The sequence below is a fragment of the Sciurus vulgaris genome (genome assembly GCF_902686455.1).
Source record: "Sciurus vulgaris genome assembly, chromosome: 7".
In the NCBI taxonomy this organism is placed as follows: domain Eukaryota; kingdom Metazoa; phylum Chordata; class Mammalia; order Rodentia; family Sciuridae; genus Sciurus; species Sciurus vulgaris.
This window is the reverse complement of record NC_136467.1, coordinates 141,824,781-141,849,455: the sequence shown is the minus strand read 5'-3', so window position 1 is coordinate 141,849,455 and position 24,675 is coordinate 141,824,781. Positions and strand designations below refer to the sequence as shown.

General features: G+C 37.6%; 1 protein-coding gene across 1 annotated transcript in view; it reads left to right on the top strand.

The window, feature by feature from the left end:
- LOC306665941 (uncharacterized protein) overlaps window positions 1-24,675 on the top strand; it is a 158,677-nt gene that overhangs the window by 89,924 nt on the left and 44,078 nt on the right. The window contains exon 5 of the mRNA XM_079147604.1: window positions 1,540-1,699. Coding sequence (XP_079003730.1) covers window positions 1,540-1,699 — 160 coding nt within the window. The remainder of the gene's footprint in view (window positions 1-1,539; window positions 1,700-24,675) is intronic.

The window sequence follows — 24,675 nt, the reverse complement described above, 5'->3', positions numbered from 1 at the left end:
AAATAAAAACAAGAGAGGCATTTTCTGGGCAAAAGGAACAGAAGCCAGCAGAAACAGGACTGTGACTCCTAATTAATTCAAAGTTAATTGCACTGTTGATAATCCTGCACTTAAAATCTTCATATAGAAAATGTTTATGGCAGCAAATTGACAGTAATTTAACTACATTAAATCTTATCACCATTAAAAGAAAAAGATGAATGTTACATTAAACAAGCTTAAGAGAATGGTGAAGACTAGTTCTTGTTTAACAAGCCAACTAGTAAATCATTCAGATGGCTGACCTAGACTCTCCAAATAGCAAAAGCAGTAGGTGGATTCAAGATGGTACTGGGTGGGCTGGGGTTGTTTCTCAGTGATAGATAGCTTGCTGAGCATGCGCAAAATCTCAAATCCCTGCTTGCTCACTGGCACTGCCAAAAAAATAAATAAAAAATAAAAGCAGCAGCAAGATGGCCAAGGCCATAGAGTCTGTCCTGGGCCACCAGTTATGCTGAGTGGAAGTTTTGTTATTATTTTCAATGCAATGAATGCAAAATGGTTAGGACATAAAAAAGATACAGATCCTATCTTACTGTGAGGGCCAAAAAGTCTGTTTTACTATTTTGGAAGACTCAAGGTAGAGGCAGTGAAACAAAGATATTAGTTATATCAGTTATTTGAACTCATGATGAAATGAAATGAATTTAGCAGTTTGCTCTGAGTTTAGATTCTGTTACTTGTAGACAGTATGACTTGCTTTGTTTAATCTTAATATTAATATGCAAAAGGCAGGATTAAGGTAAGTCTCCAATCACACAATGGATGTGAAGTCACCATTATAATGGGAAGTCAACAAATTCTATCCACTAAAGCAAAATCTAATTATTCTGACCATCAGAACAACAATTACTTTCAGTCAATTCTCCACTTTGAATGTGAAGAAAGGCACTTCTATGGGATGCTTAAATATCTGGATAGTGTAATTTATGCCTTTGGCATTATTAAAAGATTTAAGTCTTGTGAGTGCAGTGGCCCATGCCTGTAATCCCAGCAGCTTGGGAGGCTGAAGCAGGAGGATCCAAGTTCAAAACTAGCTTCAGCAATTTACTGAGGCAGTGTCTCTATTAAAAATCAAGGAATGAATGGAATTTCTATCATGGGGGGGCACTAAAACCAACTCATGGAGGAAGAATACATCTAAATTTAATGTTTATTTAGACAAATTACTAATATTTGAATTAATTTGGATATCCACTGTCCCATAAATGGTCAAATATGTCTTCATATTTTGAAGTCTTTACTTAGACATCAATAATCAGAATCAATAAGTTTGTAGGAAATCACTGCAAAAACAATCAACTTTGCTTTTTGTGGGTTATAATACTTAGTTGAGAAATTACTAAATAATTTCTGGAATTTGAATTGTTGTAAACTTCTGAAGAAAGGAGAAATGAATTAAATAAATAGAAACTGATAAAAGATACAAATTATAAAACTTGAAAGTAAAATTAAGATTTGGAAGAAGGAAAAACAGATAACAGATGCTTTTGTTCTTAGGCTGCACAGTGACTCTTGGATATTGGATGCATTTCAGCGTATTCATAGTGAAGAAACCAAGTTCTTCATGCCCTATGATTTGGAAATTTCCAATCAGGAGCTAAGTTACATAGTGAAAAGGTCCGAGCAATGGAGAGGAATCCATGGTGAACGAAGGAAGGTAGGTTGGTGTGAAGCAGATTTGTTTTTTGACTGCATGAAAGAAACTCATTTTGTTTGCATTATTAGCAAGTTACATTTTCCTATGTTGTTCTGGAAATTATTTATATTTTATTTACCACCATCTTTACAAATCTTTCAATTTCACTTCATATTGTTTTCATTACTCATATCAAAAAGCCTAGGTCAGATGGTTCTTAGAATTTAGCACTGTTTTCTAAGAGAACTATTTGTTAATGCCTGTGTTTATTCATTAATACCTGTATTTGTGTATATATGCATTATGTTTGCATATATATATATACACATATATATGTGTGCATATGTGTGTATATATATCCATATGTGTGTCATATAACTGTATATTTATCTGTATCTATAATAAAACTACAAAAAGTTTGTGAAGAATATAAAAGAAGCTAGTAACAGGGTTTCTGCATGGGAAGTGATTATTGACTTAATGTAGCCTTGCATGAAAAAGAAGAGAATGTTCTTTCCACCTTCCTCCTTTGGGGCCTTTAGTCAGGCCCCTGAATTCTCTTACTTCTTGGTAATATCCCTCCTAGACTTCCATTTTGGCTTTTCTTCCTCCATCAGCCTCTTCCTCAGTGTCTTCCAGGGTTCTAACCTGGTTTATTACTCTTCTGACTCTGCACACAGTCTTTTGTTAACCTCCTTTCAAACTGTCTTCCATCCTGTTGAAGATTCTCAAATAGATAGCTGGCGAGTACACCTCCCTTCCTAGGAAGGTGATGTTTCCAGAGGATCATCTCAAAGATACTTAATACCAGTATGACCCAAACAATGTTGGCTTCCCATATATTGTTTAGTGAGCACATTGATTTCACCTGTATCAGGGAACCACATTCATACTTCTATAATATTTATACATAAACTTTTCAATTATTCTGAATCACAAAGGCCCCAAACACAGAGTTTGGGCCCTTGTCTCCTAGACTTTTCTGTGATCATCAAGTCCTGTTCAATTCACTCTCTTCGGGTCTTGTCTTCTCTAAGCCATCGGCTACTGTATGTATCTAGGCCCACAAAAGTCAACTGCTAAAGAAGAGCAATACTTCATCATCTGCCCTCTGTGTCTGGGAATTCATTCTCCACTCCTGTCCCAGTGGAATTTCTAATATCCAAACGTGACCCTGCTTTCTTCTGTCATAAATTCTTTAACAGCTTCAAGAAAAAATGTCAAAATTCTTAATACTATGTAATTGCCAGTTGATGGGCTTCTTCCCTACATTTTCTGTCATGTCTTCTAAATCCCCATCCTTCCCCGCTCTTCCCACCGAGATGCTTCTTAATCAAAGACATGAGGCATAAAATATGAACCGTTTGCTGAACATACCAAACCGTGTCACATTGCTGCACCTTTCTTTCTGTTTAGGGAGCACCCTCAAATTCCTCATGTACTCCCTGGATAACTAATTTCCAGCAGGGCTCATCTCAAGAAGTATCTTTCTTATGGATCCAACCCAAAAAGCACCATTTCCTTTTTGTTAAAATTCCCTGTTTTACTGACTCTTGTAGCATCCAACACACAATATGAAAATTACCTGTTTATATATCCCTCTTTCTTTTACTAAGATCTCCTTAAGGAATAAGAGTGACTTTTCCATCCTTATGTCTCCATCCTTTATGTCTCTAGAATACCTTACCTGTTTACAGGCTATTTGTTCAAGACTATATAAAAAAAAGGAATGCATGAATTATTAAACACACTAAATTTACCCAGAGATTGAGCATATAATGAACCTCATCCCATTCCCTACCTGACAGAAATTTAAACTTCAGCTTTTAAAAAATGCTCCATATGGAATCTATTAATATATTGAATATGTCTTGAATTCTGTTCCTTTGATAGTTAACATAAGGGTATAAGAGACAAGTTCAAGACCACTGTTCCTGAATTGAAGCAAAACAAATTTTACTTTATATTCATCCTGGTTTCTTCTCTTCAAACATCCTTGACTAACAGCAAAATTTGTAAAGGTCGAAAATTATTGAAATTAATTAAGCAAAGAGCACTTCCTCTCTAAGTTAATTTCACAGTGCCTGGGGTAGGTAGAGTGCATTTTATTTCATTATTAAGTTTCACAACATGGAAGTTTAGGAATTTGGAAACAATCCAAAGTTGAGGACCAAAATTATTGGAGTTGAACAACAAAATCTAAAAATTAAAAAACAGGAAAACAAAACTGTTTCAGTATCCATTAGTTCTGTATTAACAAGAGAATGAAGAGAGACGGAGGTGGAGGGGGGGGGCAGCTAATGTAGGTGATAGAAGAAAAATTGAAGAAGGTTTCCACTTTATTGAATTCCTGGAAGATTTATGTCATTCTTTGTAAAGTAACTTATATGACCCCTGATGGGCAAGAGTAGAACTCACGAGGAGGACGCTGGCCTTGAGGGTCATGTTTTTATGCGTACACATTCAAATGGATCAAAGAAAAGACAATTTGATTAAAAATAATTTTGACTTTAACTTGTAATTAAAGTAAAGCACTTAATCAAAGGCATCGAGTCTGTTTTGGCTTAGATCAGTTGTACCATTGATGAAAATTCACAAGTCAAGGTAAATAGCTATTGTTCCCTTTATACGTGCATAGACTCAGCCTCCGTCAGAGGCGGGTGTCGTGGAGGTATTTATGCAAAACATTTGAAAGTCCATTCAACACCAGTTATTTCTTGTGTTTTGGGGTTATTTTTTTTTAGCATATACAAACACCCAAACTTAAGTGGCTATGTGTATATATATATATATATATATATATATATATATTTTTTTTTTTTTTTTTTTTTTTTTTTTTACTTGTGTTTTATGTCTCTCCACACTCCGGAGAGTTGACCCTAGAAACCTTCCTCTGATGATTAATTTTTGCATGTTATTCTTATTAATTCTGTCTTATCTTTGCTTGTTTGGTTTGCTTAATAGGGAAGAAAGGTTACCCTGTTGAATAATTGATGTACTGATTTCAAGATATAGTGCCAGTTTGAGAACAATAATTTATAATCTAAAATGCCAAATTAACAGGGAAACAGGCGTTTTAATATACAAGTATTTCACGTAAGTAGTCTAGAATTCTAGTGTTCTAAAGACTTGATCTAGATGTGTTCCATAGTACTATTAAGCACATGCTTCTGATTTTTATGATCTAGGATAAAAATTGCCTCATGAGTGGACACTTTATAATATGCTTAATTTCCTGTTATTAAATTGATAAATGCAAAAGCACAAGAACACATTTACAGTATGATGAGAATTTAGGATTATTGCATTTTGTAATTTTTATATTGTTCATACATACAATCTGTCACTTGTGTGAGGACAGTCAGATGATAATTTAACAGTGTTTCAACCATTTTTTTGATAAGGAAAAGGTCACTTTCAGTAGCCAGAAAAGACATCATTCTATTAAACTAATTTGCCTACATGCAAATTTTGTCATTTTTACCTCATTAACTATTTATCATGGAGTAAAAAAATATATATTCATGAAGGGGCAGCTCACAGCCTGATGGAGCTGGAACTAATATTTTGCAACTCTAATGATTTTTTGCATCCTTAATTAGATAGCATAAGGTTGATATGATTAGGTCAGGATGTAGTGTTTTTCATTAAAATACATTTTAGAAGCTGTATTCATAATCTGCCCTTGCAATTAAATAATGAGCCTATGAATTTAATATTATCGACCCAATTATTATCCCATGCAAACGTATACCTTTAATAAATTTGTGCCGTAGGACCTTCATTAGCAACAGAAAGAATGATATTTCTAGGTACATAGATTGAATGGCTACGGTTAAACTTATATAATGGTTTTAAATATATCAGGAAGCAAGGCTTCAATACCTAGGCGTTTAATTCCAAAATGTGCCTTACTATTTGTTGAAGACTAATTTACATTGTAATTATTTTCTTAAAGAAACTACCACTTTAAAACGGGCTATTGAAGCTCATAAAAATAGCAGGATATTAGGAAGAGATGGAGGGCTGAAGCCAGTTGTGCATCATGGGACAATAGTGTGTAAATTTAGAGATCCATTCAAGAGCAAAATTGGAAAACATAAAATCTAAAATGTCTATTTCTCAAATGTCTATATTATCCATGAACAATCACTTGCAATTAATGAAGATTATTATTTTGGTTGTGGCATGTTAGAATTATTTTTGTTAATAGGTGGTGATACAGTGGGAGAAGGAACTGCCTCTCTCTTGTCATGAAAGTGTACAGGGAAACACACACAGAGACAGTCCTAGATCACTCATGTTTTTATGACTTTTTACTAAGCTATTTTTGTGCACTGGGACTTTGACTACAATTGACATCTATAGTTCATTCTTAATGAATTTTTATTAAGAAGGTTACATACAATTCATGTTTTAATAAAATAATTTAATGAAGAAAAACCGAGCCTATGGTTGGTAATGAGTTATGTGGAGAGGTAAAACTAAGTATTGTTGTCTACACAGAAAATTACAGATGAGATGTCTGCAGGACTCCCGTGCTTTTCTAGAAGTCGTGCGCTCTTCTGCTTTGTGAATGCAGTCAGTCAGGGCAGGGGAAAAGCTTTGATGGGGTTATGGAAGGAAAGTGGAAGCCACACAGAGAAAATGGAGGTGTGTGGATGGAGATTTGGAGTGGAGGCACTAAGACTTTACCATGCAAAAGGAGAGAGAGAATTAAGGTATGCTAACAGGAAGCATTAAGGCAGATTTGGAAACTGAGGCAATTTGTTTGGGCTGCAACAGAGGGCAGAGGTGTGGAGATTAGCCGGGAGGACTGAGAACTGGAATTACCCAGTGGTAGGGGCTGTACTTTCTTTTCTCACAGGCCATGGGAAGCCATTAAAAGTTTTAATAAAGAAAAATAACTCATGTAGCTATTACTGTGTTGTCTTTGTGTTGAATTCTATGAAATGTTTATTTTAAAACACTCATATTTTTACCTCTTGGAAAGTAAATATTTTAATGTACTCTGATTAATACATAGTCCCATTCACCATGGCTAAGAGTTGTTTATTCATTGGAATATGTAAACTCTCCATAGCACCTTCTCACTCTCCAACTCAGCGCAACCCAATAGTCACCTCCGAGTTGCTCTGCATGTCCCTTGCTATTCATCATGTAGACCCACAGTGGAGGGATGGGCCCCAGGCTCTGAGCACTTAACACACTTGACAGGGTCTTGAAAGTGAGGGTAAATGACAAAGCCAACATGGACATAATCGAATTTGAAACTAGAAATCAACTATGAGAGTATGTGGACATGGAAGTCAGGAGTCAGGTGAATCCAAAATGGTAGGTGAGAGAGGGCTGGGTGCAAAACAGAGAACCTCGACTCTTACGGGGTTATCATGGTGCCTTGCTACAGCAGATGGGAAGCAGGCACCGGGCTCAGAACTAAAGAACATCCAAATTAAGGTAACCCCAGGGGGAACCTCGGTGGTCCAGACCTCACACTTCTGCTCTGGTTGTGGTTCCAGTGGAATGCTGTGCTCACAGGCTTTATCTGTGGAGGGTCCATCTTTAAATTGACTAAATGGCTTTCAACACCAAGATTCACTGAATTACATGAATAGTTTCCAGTAAAGAATATATCTCAGTGAATACAAGCTAAAAATACGCCTGAATTATCTTGAAGCAGTTTGTTTCTTTTTAAATCAAGTACCTATTCTGAATTCTCTATTGAGTGTCGTTTCCTTCTTGCCCAAACCCAGTTCCCAATTCTACATCATCATGAAGACAATTATTTTTTAAAGATTTTTTATGTAAATGTAATTGCTAATTAGAACTACTGACATATAAATTCCAGTTCATGTGTAATAAAGGAATTGATACTGACCCAACTGATTTGAAAATGCAAACCCTAGCTAAAATTAAAAATCTATACATAAGAAGGACAATTTTTTAAAAGATATATAGCAGAGGGGCATGTTCTGTTTTGGTTGGGGTGGTTTTGGTTAATTGATACACACTTCCTTTTTATCTCTGAACTTCTGAGATGTTTGTTTACATGCTACCCAGTACATTCTTAAGCTTTTGAAAGGTCATCGGGCTCTAGAGAAATTGATCTCCTCTATAAAATGAAAATGAGAGATAACCGAAGAGGACTAACTAGCAATTTTCTGAAGATACCTCAGATGTTTGGGTTGTAAGATTGGCAAAGACCTATTACATTCTGCTGAGGACTTTTCCCCTTAATTCTAAGATCATTTCTATTTGAAGTGAAGTGTAAACCATATGTTTTTGATTCATTAACACTTAATTTGTTAGCATCCCTTTACTGGAGTGCTATATAGCAGTCTTTTCATCTTTTTTATAAGCTTATATTCCTCAGACACAGGAAATCAAGTTTTTCTAAGAGTAAACAAACTTAAACTCAAAGAGACACGAGGAAGCTTTGTTAGTAACACAGCACCTATTAGCTTTGAACTACTTCTGTACTCAGTATGCAAATTTGTCTTTAGAGTTCCCTTAGAATGAGAAACATTTGTAATTAACTGAGACACAGTATGCAGCTATTTGATTATTTACTGGATTTTCCTACTATCTTACATTAATTTCTCCTCATGATAAAATAGTCAACTACTAACATATTAATGAAAAATCCATTAATAGTAGTTATTTAATTGCCATCTTATTATTTATCTTTATTAATAATGGAATAGCTACTTATCTTTTAATAATTATGTGGTGGGGAAATTAAATTTAATGTACAGCATTAAACAATGTCCTTGTTTTTTTTTCCTTTGGAAGTACAATGCTCTTTCCCAGGAATAATGAAAGTCTCTTTTTCATATCTTATTGGTATTTGAGAAACACAAGTTCTCCAATGTAACTTATATAGACTTTAATGAGATTAAAATACAACTTCATTGACGTATCATGTCCCCTGTAGTCCTGAGTTAATTTTAGTTTATCTCATAACTACTCCAGGTATTCTTTGGCTTCTAACAGTTACAAAACTTGGAGACATCAATATTTGCATCAAATATTGCAAAAATAGCACCATAAAATCACTATCTGCTAAGAGAATTCGTTTGTTTCATTCTTCATTCTTACATTTTTAGTACTTAGCTTCAAAAAGAAAGACAAAAAACTTAAGAGTGTAAGTCTTACTTGTTTTAAAGAATACGGAGGGGGAAATAAATGTCTTTCATCATTATTTCTATGGGTCAGGCACTATGCAGGGAGTTATAGTTTGATTTATTTAATTATCCTAGAAAATATATGTGGTTGGCATTTCTGTTTTATAGATTGGACTACAGACTCAGATAAACTTTGCTTATTTACTCCCCATTTTTAAATGTCCATTTTAAATAAACAAATCCCTTTTTGGAGTATAAGTAAAAGTAAGATAAAACAGGATCTTTACTCTCACATTCTGGTGGGAAGATAAATTTGTGAGAAAATAATAGTGATATAGTGATGTAGAGGGTCCCTAGCAGCCTGGCAGGGTGATATGGTGGTAGGTTGGATGGAGATGGCATGAACCCATTTTAAGGCTTCAGGAGAAGATGATTAAGGACAGAGATGTTCCAAAAGAATGGCACTTTCAGCAGAGAATGAATCAGGCGTCTACTATGACTGAAAGATAACTGATGTGGTAGATCTGGTATTGTAAATCTGCAAAACCAGAGAAGAAAAGAATATGTGCCCATTGTCTGGGTTAAACTTGACCCCACGATTTCCTGAAGAGTCTGTCACGGAGTAAGTGTAATTGGACAATATTAAGCTATCTTTAATTAATATTAAGCTCTGTTGTGTCAGTCAGGGCCAGCCCTGTGCCTACTACCCACACCTCCCCATCAGCCCCTCACATCACCCATCCCATATTCCGTGGCTAGTCCTCCCATTTATGTGGAGAAAGAAGCGGCTTCACTCTTTTCATATGCTTTTTAAAACTTTTGTGGTACTTGGGCTTGTGAGTCTTCCAAGATAACTTACATGTATTTTAGAAAATCAAGCAGATGACAGAAGAGAATGGTTTGCCTTATGCATTATTTCATTGAAGCAATTATGAAAATGATTCTACCGTGCACAAAAGTGACACATAAGAAATGAATGGCAGAGGACAGCACCAAGTGCTAAATGATCAGTTAATAATTTTCCAGACTTCACATAATTTCACTTAACCCAGAAAGACAATTCAGTAGTCAAAATAGTCTTTAAACTTTGAAATAGTAAAAGTGAGTAGAGAAAATTACATTTATTTTTACCCTTCCCCTCCCACCACACACACACACACACACACACACACACACACACACACACACACACAAAATCACCCATGAAAACAGGTGAATGAATAATGAGACCGTGTCCTTGGTCCATGTGAAATCCAGACCACCACAATTTGATTTGACAGTTCTACTTTCTGTTATGTCTGAGATCATTGAAAAACTTTACATTCCAACTTTTTACTTATTACTACCTCATTTTCTGTATCCATTCTAAAACCACTGTTCCCAGTAATTCCATATGGAAGGGTGCAAAAAATGATCCATGGTACACTGCAGAGTGAAGTACATAATTAGTCAAGAAGAAGAAAGGAAGATAAAGATTGGACATTCAACCTAGAAGCTGGGAAAGAATGACCTAAATATGAGAAAATTGCCTGGCATTAATAGGCAGACCAAGTTCACAGGTCAAAATGAGTCATTAAGTATCAGAAAATTAATGAAAAATGCCAACACCTATTTTTTGTTTTTGTTAAATGTTAGGTTCCTTAATTACCTAGATTACCTAGTTCCATTACCTAATATACTACTTTAGGACATTATAAACACAACTTTATATACTGAGTTTTTTTACTTTAATTAAGAACATTTTCCACATTATTTTGAAATCCTCAAAAACATAATTTTCAGAGTATGTAGTATTCCAGTGAATAAAACATCATAATTTAGCAATATCATTATATATTAGTTTTTTAATTGTTTTGTTAAAATGTTTAATGTCTAATTATCAAGAATTTATGTTTAAAAAATCCTAAAAACGTTCAAGTTTGCAATGAAGGCATAAAACCCAAGCTGACATCAGACTTTCTCTTTGTAACCCCAACACCAGAAAATACTAGAATAGTGCTGCAAAGCTTTGGAGAAAAATAACTATAGATTCAGTCAAATACCTGCCTGAAAGCAAAATAAGCATTTTCTGATTTATTCAAAATTTAGAGAAGGCTATCATTCACAAATGCTACCTCCCACTACAAAGAAAAACAGTCAAATATGTAAATGATTTACAAATGATCCTATAATTGGATCTAGTAATTGAACTTCAGTGAAGCTATTTGAAGGAAAAAATCAGAAATACAGATGAAAAAACACTTAAGATGTTTATCACAGTTATACTTAAGGCAAAAAATGAAAAAAAAAAACCGTATGTGATTGAAAACTTGTTACCTTTTGTTGTATTTATACATTAAAATGTTTATATCCTTGAAAATTATGATTTTGTAGATTTTTAAAATGCTCTTATTTAAATTTCAATGAAAATATCAGGATGTAAAGCTGAATATATATATGCTATGCTTTACCTGGTTACAAAAGCAGGCATAAAATTGTTAATGTCACATCCTCCTTTGATGTAGAAGTGAGGGGTTTTATGCTATCTTCTTTGTGCTTTTCCAAATTTCTTACTTTTTTAATAAAAAGTATGTATTATTTTCACAACTAGGTAAAAAAAAAAATCTATACAATCATTTTTTCAAAGGACAAACAACTATCAGGAGCAATTTAAAATCTTTTACAAGCCACTGTCTTGTCTCACACGGAAGCATGCAATCTGCAGAGAGAAGGTGAGCCAGACAAAACTAGCCAATTGTATGGTTAGGCTTGCAAATAGGTGTTTGAGCCACTGTCTGTGCTGTGGGTGAGCTTCATTCTCTCTCTTTAGGCAGGGAGGAAAGAAAGTCAAGGTGAGCCCCTATGTTGTAAGAACCCAGGGCTAACTTCATGGCCAATCTTCTTGTTCATGCTGCTGATTATCAGTTCTGACTGGAAGAAATGTGCGCTGCTGAACATTCTGTTTCTGCAGAGGAGATGGGGTTGGATTTCTCTTGGCCCACATACTCTCCTTTCCAGTTCAAAATGCAATTTGGTTTCCTTTGTCAATGGCCAACAGCAGCAGTTGTGGTTTATGCTTTCATTAGGTCCTAAAATACAGGTAAGCCGCTGTGACTGTCCCCGCTGTACATTTGGCAGGAGCAGAGTCACCATGCAATGCTCCAAGTGACATGCTTGCCTTCTCCCTTTAGTTGGTTCCGTGGCTGGTCCCTGGGCCTCCTCTCATACAAGCTGCTGGAAAAGTTCTCATCTTCACTCTAGAGTCTGCCCCCAGGTCAGTCACTGGTCCCCTGGCTTTAGTACTTACCGATTTTGAATTTTTTGATATAGAAAATATGATTCTGGAGGGATTTTTTGTGACTATTTTATTACTTATAAGCCAAGTAGATTCTGCTAATCTAAAAGGTCAGTATTTTCTGGATTTCCTTCAAACATTTGGTTGTATACATTTTCCTGATAGCTGAGTCTCCTAAAATTGTCTCTGTCTCATGTAAAACTTTAAAATTATAAAAAGAAATTATTTTTTTCATTAGAATGAATGAGCCAGGTAAATAAGTTGTTAAATAAGTTGTTGTTTACAAAAATAGTTTTCTAAACTTTCAGATATTGAAAAAAATTATGTGTAGTTTTTAGACATTGCAAAATCCAAAGTAAAAGTCAAGAGAATTTAAGTACAGGGAACTCACTAACCTTGATCCCGGGGTAGCCAACTTCGCCCCATGTGGTGGTGCATGCCTGTAATCTCAGCAGCTGGGTGGGTGAGGAGGGAGGATTGCAAGAGCCAGCCTCAGCAACTTAGAGAGGACCTCAGCAACTTAGTGAAACATCGTCTCAAAATAAAACATAAAAAGGGCCAGGGATGCCGTTTAGTGGTAAAGCACCCCCTGAGTTCAACTCTGGTACCAAAAAATATTAAAAATTAAAAAAAATTAAGGAGATAGCTAACTTCAAACTCTGTGTTTTCTACATGAGACAACCATTCAATCAGGAATGGAGAAACCAATACATGCCATGTGTGTTAAGTTCAATTCATACCATTTTAAATATCATGTATTGCCAGAGGAATTTTTAATTGTAAATGAAAGTGTTCCAATTGCCCTAAGGACAAATTAAAAGTTCATTTCTTGCAGTGTCTACAAACTGCTCTTAATATCTGCAGTTTGCATTTCTTAACCTCCATCGTATGTCTGTATGATTTAGAAATAAGTTAATGGGCATTCTTTAAATTATAGAGAAGAATCTCATGGTGATAAGTAGACCCTAGTGTAACAGTCATTGAATTAAGTAATGAAAGTCTTGTTTCCTTATTTTAAAATATGCTCTTTTAAAATGTGTACAATAAACTAACAACTTTTTCAAGATGTGACAAACCTACTAGAATGTTCACCTAGTTCATGTGGTTTTATCATGTCTATGGAGCTTAGCAACCCTCACCCTAACCAAGTATTAGGACATTTTCATCATGTCACATACTATCAAGGGAAAAGAAACGTCAAACTTAAAACTCATAGAATTTGAGATAACTGAGAATACATTTCTGGACCCTAGTTTAAGAAACAATGTTCCAGGTGTTGACATGTGTACAGAACAGAAGTGGGTTTGTTGTAAAGATCTCAATGCAATATGACCCTCTCACACACCTAATGTTTGCTTTTTCTTGAATAGAAACTGAAAGTTTCTAGCTCTAGACTTTTGCAGTCATGTTTGTTTTATGGAATCCTATTTTCTTCAACATGTTCTGTCAAAATCCTCTGCCTCCAAGGCCAGGTTGAAGATCAGCTCCAGGAGAAGGCTTTCCGGGGTTTGAGAAAACACTTCATGGAAATCAGCTTCTCCAATTCTATGTATTAGGAACTTGCTATTCATTGCTTTCTGGTGTCATTTTGTTTTGCACAGAACATCATTTCTTTCTGTACTCATTGAAACTTTACTCATTGAACTTTATTGAAGTTCCTTATTTCCCTTCTGTCTTCTGGGTACCTGGTTCCTTTACAGTGCTCAGTTACGAACTCTCCCTCATTAACCAAGTGGCGTCGACTTAAGCCGAATACACTGGATGGAGGCTGCTTCCTCCTGAAGAAGGCATTGCAGGCTCTGCTCATGTGTGGCTGGGGCATTCAGGCTTAATGAACAGAGGGAATCACTTGCAGGTTCCTAAGGGACCTCTGGTGGACTCCAGACACCAAAAAAATACACCTTGCTCCCTCACATCCTTTAAGAAATCAGACTAACGCCTAGGACATTTGAGTTACTCAGAATTTATAAGTAATTGTGTGGATGCATGATCTGTGTTCTTTTTTTTTTTTTAACCCTGAAGAATTTGAGCAGTCTTGCAACCATCAACCCCATCCTAACCTCAGGGTAATTTTTAAGGACTTTTCAAGCTATTTGAAAACCTCAACCCAGTGTTCAATAATAAATACCAAAAAAAGAAAAGGTCTTAATCATTTCAGATTCTTTTCTCTTGAGCCTCATGATAGCTCTTATGAGGATTGGTTGTCATATGTCATGCAATCGTATCAGATGAAATGACACTAAAGATCAAGACTGGAAGAGTATAAATTCTGTTGAAATGGTTGCTCATTTTTGAGCTTTCCTTTCACTTGGCACAGCTTCAGGTTTATAGGAAACAGTGAATAATGTTTTTATGTAAAATTTCAAAATTTTATATTAGTGCTTTTTTTCTCTTTCTAAAAAATATGGAACAATAACAATCTTGTAACATTGATTATATATAAGAAATGATGCAAAAGGGTAAAATTAACAATTTACTATCATCCTCTTAATGACCACACCTGGAAGGAAACTAATTTTTTCCCTTATACTTTAACAGACAAATGTTTCACCAGAGTCCATGGACAATCATGAAAGATCAGTACACTTTATTGAAACATTTACTACAGTTCACGAAGAGCTTCATTTTCACAAACCAATGATACTTTATCACCTTTGAGTATATTTCACCCACAGCCTGGCTGGAACCAAGGAGCCAGCCCTCAAGTTCTGCCCTATTTGTCCTGTGGAATCTTAGTTCCTGTAGGCAGGACATGCTACATCTGCTATTTTGTGTTACTTGATTTATTTTCCAATGCAATGTTGTTCCCTACTATTCACCAAGAATAATGAGTATCAAGTCTAAGCTGTACCAAGGAAATGTGACATTTAGTTTTCTCAAAGAGTAACGTTGCAATAGCTTGTGTGTTTCTTGTTTTCACTTTGGTTTGCTTTGGTGTAAGGATCTACATACTGGATGGTAGACTGGATCTGCTGAGAAGGCATCCTCTTCCTCTCTGCATGAGTAGATACTAGAGAGAAGTTCAAAGCAGTGTTTTCATTGATAACTGTATCAAAAGAGGCAGAAGTATATTTTTCATGTTACAAAAGTCAGAAACACACATCAAATATTTATATAATTCTTCTCCTGTGTTTCGTATAAGAAATGTTCCCAACCTTAATTAAATTTATAATTGTTTTCCAGTGAGTGGTGATGATGTACAAAAATTTTATAGATATGATCATAATGTAAGAAGATGTATATATGCTTAGATTTTGGTGAGAATTTACTTATACTGGAGGAGTATTACACAAATATGTAGGTGAGACAACATCTCCAGTGTCATAGTGATGACAATAAACAAATGAAAATCAGAAGAAGGTATGTCTTTGCTCTGACTCTTCTTTATAAAAAAATATAACTCTAAAATATTTTACTTCTACCACATAACAAACACTGGACTATCCCAAGGAAATTAGTAGATTTTAACTTAAACCCCTGGAAGGAAGAATAATATCCTCTATTAATATCACACATTAGAATTTGAAGATGTTGTCACATTGTTTTATTTGCTTCTAAAGAAACCTGGTGACAGGCAGGTCAGGGATTGTCACAAATGAGGGAAATCAGTCTCCAGGATGGGACTCACCCTTCTTGATAAGTATAACCAGGATCCACTCTGGCTGTACTTACCGTTAACATTTTTCCTGTCATGATCTTTACACAGACCACAATGACTAGGGAAAGTCAAACCCTTTATGCCTTTACTTTTATGGTTTTTAGTCAATAATATTTAAGTCAGTTACATGACATTTTGCACTCAACTTGAAATCTAGAATTAAGGAACAATAAGTGGCCTGTGCTGGGCATTCAACACAGCTGTGTCAGTTGGTCTCCTCACCCAGCATTAGCCAAGCTTCAAGGAGACAACATTCTAGATTTTTGTTCTCCCTCTCAATTTGAAATTGTAAAGTTGTTCCAAAAACTACCGCAGGTGCACATGGCCTGGAAAAAAATGCTCAGAAGATCTTGATGAGGGGAAGGGACCTCGCAGAAGGCGATCAATGATCAAGTCATGTATTAGCCCCAAATCCTGCAATCTGAATGGGGGTGGTTTTCAAACTCCTGTGAATGCTACAGGTGTCTCACCTATGGAAGTAAGTAAATTTTTTAAAGTCATTATCTTCCTGAAACAAGAAGTCCACAGAAAGTCAGTGAAAAACATGTTATTTTGTTCACAAGGAGCCCAAATCGTTAAGACTGAGAATGAGCGTTCAAAGAATGTGACCAGTTTCCCGAAAATAGGAAAACCCATCCTGTATGATCTTGCTCCCTCTTGTCACCTGGGCAGAGTCTGTCTCTTGCCGGCAGTCCAGACCTCTCACAAGGCGGACTTGAGAATCTGGGTGGCCAGATTCAGGCACGTTCTCTCTTCGCCTCTTCTTCCCTCATGCTCTTGTACCTTTGTGTCAAGGAAGAAAACGTCCCGTAAAATGCTGGTGCGTTGATTTCAAGGCCCAAGAAAGAAATGACCCCCCTAAAATGTGTAAAGTGCCCCAGTGCCTGTTTCCAGCCTGCTTACCTTTAAATATACAAGTTTCCTCTAATTAACTGCTGCTGGGAAAGGATGCCTGAAAGAGTTTGTCCCCTTTTTGAGAATTACCTTTAGCCTTTCGCCTCCAGGTACTCCAGATAAGCACAGAGCCTAAATAAAAACTGTTTGCCCATCTAAAGCAAGCACCTCAGGCCTGGGGTTGTGGCTCAGTGGCAGAGTGCTTGCCTAGCATGTGTGAGGCGTTGGATTTGATTCTCGGCACTGCATAACAATAAATAAAATAGAAGTCTAAAGGAAATGAGAGGGAGGAGGGATATGAAAAAAGGTGGAATGAGACAGACATCATGACCCCTATGTACATGTATGATTATATGAATGGCATGAATCTACATAGTGCACAACCATAGAAACGAAATGATGTACCCCATTTGTGTACAATGAATCCAAATGCAGTCTGTAAAAATAAATAAATAATTAAAGAAAAATAAAGGTCTATTGACAACTAAAAAAGCAAACAAACAAAAAAAAAAACCACGCACCTCAGCCCATTTCCAAGCAGGAAAACAACCCCTAATTCCCTCCTATGTAAATTAAAAGTCTGGAATTGTCACTCTTTCTGTGGATTCCCCACCCTCTGTTTTCCATGTACTTGCAGATACCACAGGGTGGTTTTGCCATAAGCAAGTGGTTTCCTGGCAAAAGTGCTTTGAGGTTGTTTCTGTTTTTTCCTGGAATCTTGGACAACTCCCCCTACTTTCTTTCTGTGACACACAGGGAGGTAGACCCACACACGCACACACCAGGAGAGAGAGCAGGAGGGAGAATGAGGGAGACAGAGTTCCCTCCTTTGCTGCTCCTCTTTTTCTGTGTCCTTAATTCCTTCCGCCAGATATAAATCACGGCATAAGCTGCAGGATTGAAGACCTGGGAACTTAAAACCCCTGCTGGCAAGCCCAGGTTTATAGGCTTGTTATTTTCATTACTGCTTTGTCAACGACCGCGTTGGAAGCAGTGCGCAGGTTCAGTAAAGGAGTTCTGGGGACCTCGGCTGTCTAGTGCTGGGAGTCGGGACCTTGAGACTTGCGCTTGACTTTTGTGGGTGAAGCAGCTGGATTTGAAAACACCCTGCTTTCCAGGCAGGGTTGCGGTTTGGGAAGGGAAGTGTCACTGTAGGCACAGAGGATGCTGTTTAAGGACTGCAGAGGACTGGATCTGAGCAGCAGGTGACACGGTCTGTTAAGTAGACCCCCTGGAAGAGCAAAGACACTACCAGGTTTAGTTTAGTGTTCTTTTAAAGAAATCTATCCTTAGCTGTCTGGCTTCTTTATCATCAGATAAATCAGTAATAAATTTCATTCACAGAATGGCAACAATTCTAAGAACATAGACCACGTGCCTTCGGATTGCTGTGATCTGCCCTTCCATTTTCCTTTGTACTGTTTATTTCAGTTTACACAAAAATTGGGGACCTTTATTTTGCCGTCTTCTTCAAGCCATCTAATGCCCATGAATGTACCTATGAATACTGCAGGAAGTGTTATAAGCTACATCTAAGCCATGGTAGATCACTTCCTTTTATAAAATTTACTAACTTGGAAAGCCCTTACACCCTCCCATTAAAGAGCTTCTTTTTCAGCTAAACTGATAAAAGTGCTTTTCTAGATCTTGATGTAATTATTAATATAATGCTGCTGGTGGTACTTCTGTAACTACTCTGAATAATTTAATAATGTTTTTCTTTTATATATATGGCTTCAGTGATGGCCATAACTCGAAGGGAAAGATTTTATTTTCCTATTGAATAATTAAACAAAGGCTTATGAGAGGCACCAGGACTCAGACCAAGTTTCTGGTAAGAGACCAAGCTTGAACCAAGACTCAGGTCTTCCTATTCCAGTACCCATGTTCTCTGCTCAGCTATTTGAATTTGATCGTAATGATACAACATTATGGTGTATTTCACAGAAGACATAGGACAGAGATCAGTAGTTTATTGAATCTGAGAGTTTAACCTATTGAAATTAAACTATTAAGTTCATTTAAAAATGGAAGTAGTTTTTTCAAATAACTGATTAAGTTACACTCTACCTTTTAAAAATTGAATGAACGTATTGCATGCCACAGTATATGAACACCCCCGCTGAGAAGACAACCATTTCTAAGTCACATTCCTAACTTGAAGGAACACATAGTCCTTTGGGAATAGATATGTAAACATCAAAATATAGAAAACAATTTGAGACAAGTGTTAACATGAGTAACAGACAGTTATTACTGTGATAACGTGTTCTGTGGAAATTGAGGCATCAGAGACCACATTAGGCATGATGCAGTCAGGATAAGAGAGAAATTGACTTTTTTTTTTTTTTAAACACACAAATGTCCTGTAAGATTTTACCATTGAAAACATCATTTCCAGACAGAGAGGATTTGAATTATGCAGAGTCCTCAACGTCATCTTCTCTTTGGGGATTTAAACTGAATTACTGATACTACTACCTCTTCCCCTTTCCAACCTTCGAAGAGGCATGGCGAAATTGCTCCTTTTCTGGGTTATTTCGAGGACAGCCCAGGAAGGCCTGAACTTACCAAAGCATTTGTGAAATACTCAGAAGAAGAAGAAAACAAGGTGAAAACGTAAAGAGGGTCCAGCTTACAAACCAGGTTATGATCCCACCATGGCTAATGACTCTGTCACAAGTCCCTGCCCTATTAAACACCACCTAGCAGACACAGCTGCCACCCCGCCACTTCTATGAGCCTGTATAATTTTTAGGAACTTCCTACTTCCTTGCTTTTTAGCTCCCAGTTTGCTTCTAAGCAAAGGAAACCCTTTACAACCCGTAAGACTGAAGGCGATCTCCTAGGGTCCTCGGTGGTGGCAAAGGAGGATCTTTATTGAGTTCATTTTCTGGTCTGAGAGACACCCCACCCCTGCCCCTGCCCCAGGTGATTCATGGAGCTATGGAGAGGAACAGGCTGAATAGTCTGAATTGGGGAAGAATTAAATCCTCTTCTTTCTGAGACAGAATGATCCCATGATGAGCTCAGTGATACAGCAAGGCATGGAAGCCAGTATGCCATTCATATGCTAGGAATTACATATTCCTATTACCAGGAAACAGAAAGGGGCAGGGGGTTATCTTGCTCTTGGGTCTTAGGGTACAAATTGAAGAATCGGTCAGATTTTAGTATGCTACTGAAATGATTAAAAAAGAAAAAAAAAAAACAGAGGGAGGAGGTACCTCTTATTTATTTTTGAATTCTTTTTTTCCACATTTTTATGGGTGCATTATAGCTGTCCATGTGATGGGAGTCGCTGTTATATATTCATCCGAGCACTTGGTGTAACCATATAATTTCACCCCTCTCTCTCCCCAGCACTTCCCCCCTCACACCCGGTCACCCACCCCTTGGTCCCTTTCCTCTGCTGATCTTCCTTTGATTTGCGGGAGATCCAGGTGCTGTCTATTGAACATGATAATTTTGAGTCTGCTTGATTTCTTAAAATATAACCTTATTTTGCCAAGAATAAGAAACGTGAGTGCTAATGAATCTTAAATCAGCATGCTTCTTAATTAAAAGAATGTAAAGAAAGGGGAGGCTTCAGACCAGGTCATCTCTTCTTCCATGAGGCATCAGTTTGCTTACAACATCCATAAACTTTCTTCTTTAAAAGAATTTAGTCTGCAGGCAGCAAATAAAATTTTATTTTTCCCTCACATATAAAATGTATCCCAGACAGACCACCAGCCTGTAGTTTATAAAACCCCAAGTGTCCCCCCAACCCCCAAAAGAACCTCAGGGTTGATTTGATGTTACGAGTCAGAATATTAAAAGTCACATGAAGGAATAAGATTCTGTCAACTTGTATTCACAGAAGTAGGTAGAGAAACAGGAAACCTATGTATTCTCATTACTTGTATTTGATTTCCGAAAATTTGAAAAGAATTAAGGTAATGCTTATCAAGAAATCTTCAAAGTTCTGGGTTTTTGACAAAAGTTCTTGGAAGGACCAATCATAAGGTTATCCCAAAATACAAGTCATAATGTGATTTAGAACTAGAAAAAGAAATCTGAACCATCCATAATATGGAGGTGAAATCTGAGAAACTATGTATTGTCCAGATTATTTGGGAGAAAAGGTCTTTGACCTGCACAGTCTGCACCCTTGCATTGGGAAAGGACCAGAGAACATGAGGGACATGCATGCATGCCTAAGGGCTTCACTTGGATTATTATTTAGTTCTTCTTTATGCTTTGAATCTGGAATGTCCCCTGAAAGCTCATGTGTTGAAGGCCTGATCCCCAAGGCAGTGTGTGGGGCTTTTGGAAGGTGAGTGAATCATAAAGGTCATGATCTCAAAAACTTTATGCTAAGTTAAAGAAATTGTATGCACAATATCACTATGTGAGACAGAATTCTAAGATTGTAATTGAGAATATAGCCCCTCATGTTCTGTATAATCTGTACCCTTGAGTTTGAGACAGACTGGCAAGTATGATGGGACAGTCACTCCTATGATTTGGTTGGGTTGGGCAGGACAAGGTGAAGAGATTATGCAAATGGAACTAGATTATTCATTAGAGATTACTCTGGTGGGCCTGGCCATATCAGACAAGCATTTTAAAAAAGAGACCAGGAAGTTCAGGTCTTCCCTGAGAGGAAAGATTCAAAGTGGTAGATATTCTCCTACTGGCCTTGATGAAACATTGTTATGGGGCGCAACTTAAGAACAGATCGATCACCACTGAGAAGTCCAAATTTGAGAGTCTTTATTAAGCTGGCCGGCTGACTGTCTCACACAATGCCCCAAAAATTGGGAGAACAGCCCCGACCACAGGGTTGTAGGGGTTCTTATACCAAAAATTACATTAATCTTAAGTGTCTGTTGCTATGATTCGAAATTACACATTAACATTATGAGATCATCGACAGAGGGGGAAGGTCAAAATGACCCTTCCCTAGGTACAAACTGAAGAATGGTTGCTAACATCCCCACAATCACTGTTCACATGGTACATTGTTTAGGAACAATAGGAATCAAAAGAGAGCAATTCTTTACTACATAGGAGTTGCCATTGTATATTATTAAACATGTCACACCAAGTAACTGATGATGGGCACAGAGGTGGGGTGTTCCCATGGGAGAAACTTATTTCCTACATAAGTTGAAGTCTCAGAACAAAATGGCGTCTGTTTAGTCGTTTTCCTTAGAGTCTGGCCTATAACATTCTCATGGAGTCAGATCTGTCAGCCCATCACAACATGTTGTGAATCACCTTCGGAGGAGGCCATGTGGAAGGACCTGAGGAGCTTGAACTAATCTCCATAGACAGGCACTGAGAAAACATAGACTTCAGTCCTACAACCACAAGGAACTAACTTCCACCAAAACCTGGAAGGAACTCGGAAGTGAATTCTTCCCTAGACAAACCCCAGATGAGGACACAGCCCGGGTCACACCTCAATTATAGGCTGTTATAATCCACATCCATCTTGAATTTTCTGTTCTACAGAAACTGTGAGGACAAAATAGGTATTGTTTAAAGCTACCAAGTTTGTGATAGTTTGTTACACAACAATATAAAATCAGTATAGTACATTTTGTATCATATTTTTATGAAATGTCCAAGAGAGGCATCCAAAACCCTGAGATAAAAATCTGTAGTTGTGAATCTAAAAAAGAAAAAAAAAAAAAAAAAAAGAAAACCAACCCTACCCATGAAGAGGGCAAGTGTGTGTGTGTGGGGGGGGGGGGGTATTTTGTGTATGAACTGACATAACTGTGAGTCTGATGCCAATTTGTACACATGTGGAACAGACCCACAGAGCTCCAGCAAAGCCTCAAACTGCATTCTCCACAGATATTTAAAAGGTCAAAGGCACAGTTCCAAATGACTCTGTTCATGACCCAGGAAAAGCTGACCAATTCTCCAGGGAAAACATAGCCAACGGAAACTAATCTTGAGGTCACTCAGGTGTCTAAAAGAATCTCAGTCACTGGTGTCGATCGTGCTTTGTGACGTAAAGGTGATCCTTTTAAAATAAATGGAAAGGTAGAAGTTTTCAGCAAAGAGAAAAAAATGAGAAATGCTGAAATTTTTATGTGAACTAAAAAAAAAGCTTCTCAGGCTTAATAGTAGTACTGATAGCGCTGGGGATAGAGCTCAGTGGTAGAGTGCTTGCCTCGTGTACACATGGCCCTGGGTCCTAATCCCAACACCACTAAATAAATAAATAAATAAAATAGCACTGATATAACTGAGGAAAGAGCAGGTGAATTTGAAAATGGTTCAACAGAGGAGCAAGGCCAGGGATGGGGAAGGTAATGACAGAAACCCAGGGGGGACACACAGCATTAGTAAGAGCCCTGGGGTCACCTCTGCACCTTGATCAAATGGAAATCTGTGTCACCAATGGCCTCAGCTGCTGAGCTCAACAGGACAAGCAGTAACAGGAAGTAAGGGAGACTGCCACAAAAACCAGAAGGCAGCGAGAGGATGCCAACAGGGGAGCTGTGTCACTGTCCTACCGTGTCCTCTACGCTATCTGAAGCAGCTCTTCGGAAATAAGAGCAGAGAAAACAGAGAGTACATGTTGAAAAACGGTGAATGAATGAGCCTTTCCAAAGGGTCTCCGTGAACTAAGCGTGAGGGGCTGGATGAATTGAGAATGTGAAAGAAGGAATACGAACTGCCACTCAAATGCTAGCTCTCAGCCTCGGGTGGGTGGGGAGGGGCTGTTTATGGAGGTGATGGGGAAGCCCTGAGGAGCTTCCACTCCAAAGGACTGGGGTCGGGTGGAGACCAATAGCTCTATCCCAGCCGGGTTAAGTTTGAGATGCCCAGTGGTTGCTGTGCACAGATGTCAAATAGGCAGCTGGATGCAAAGTTGGTAGCTGGGACAAGAAGTCTAGAAAAGCAATAAGAATGCTCCAGACATCGTTGCATAGATGGTATTTGAAATCCAGGGAGAGAATGTCCAGAGAGAGCTGGTTGAGGATTTGCAGGTAAAGGCCACAGTCCTGTGCACAAAGTTCAGAGGACTTTTAAATTAAAAGGAAAAAGCCAGGGACCCTGCCTGATGCTCCAGTCAGTATTGGTGTATCTCCCCTGGAAAAGAAGCTAAAAATTTTTAAGTTCTTTATTACAGCCTAGAGTCAGGATGCAGACTCAGTTGAGAAAATGGAAAATCTGTGTGATTTCAGCAAGACTTTTCTCTAAAAGAAAAAACGGGGAAGGTATTCTCAGACAGGCCCTGAGAATCAGATATTCTCATTCTATTTCCACCAGAACTTGATGAATCTGGGACAAAAGCTCCAAATTGAACAGCTGGAGTCTGATATCCATCATCCACACGGCGGAAGATGGAGCTCCCGTAGCTTTTCAGCCTCTGTATTAATAAGTCTTGGGGATGTAAAAGGAGAAATTTAGTTACGATGATGCTGTGTACTTGTATGTGGGATTGTGGATCCTTAATGTTATTGTCTGTACTGATGTCTGTTGGACCAGGAACAGGCAGCTGGCTCTCTGTGGTTTTCCAAGAAGATATCCACCTCACCAGGCCATTGCAGTGAGGGGAATTTTAAATGCATAAATGAAGATGGATCATTTCCCCTGTCCCATTGCTTCTCTTTCTGGTGCTTTTTGCCCCAAGATTACACAAATGGATGGTTTTATGGCCACGGAACGTAGCACAGCTGTAGATGCGATATATAATACAACAAGAAATTGTTCAGAAATGGGGAGGGGGTCTGGAAACATTATCTATGTAGCGCTGTCAAGTTCAAACACCACGCGTTCAAAACCCTACCCCTTATAGCACACACTGGTCATGGAAGTTGGAAGTGCCCTAGAGCCACTTTTAAATTATGGGCAGAATGCCTTAGAATATTCTTGGCATTGTGTTTTGCATTTTCACTTTGTTTATTATTTAGTCTTTTTTTTTTTTCTTCTTTTTAAAAATGTTGTTTGTGCCAGATGCAGACACCAACCAACAACACCACCAACAACACCACCAACAACAAAACAGTTGTTTTGCATCTCTGGTTATTTTCTGCAC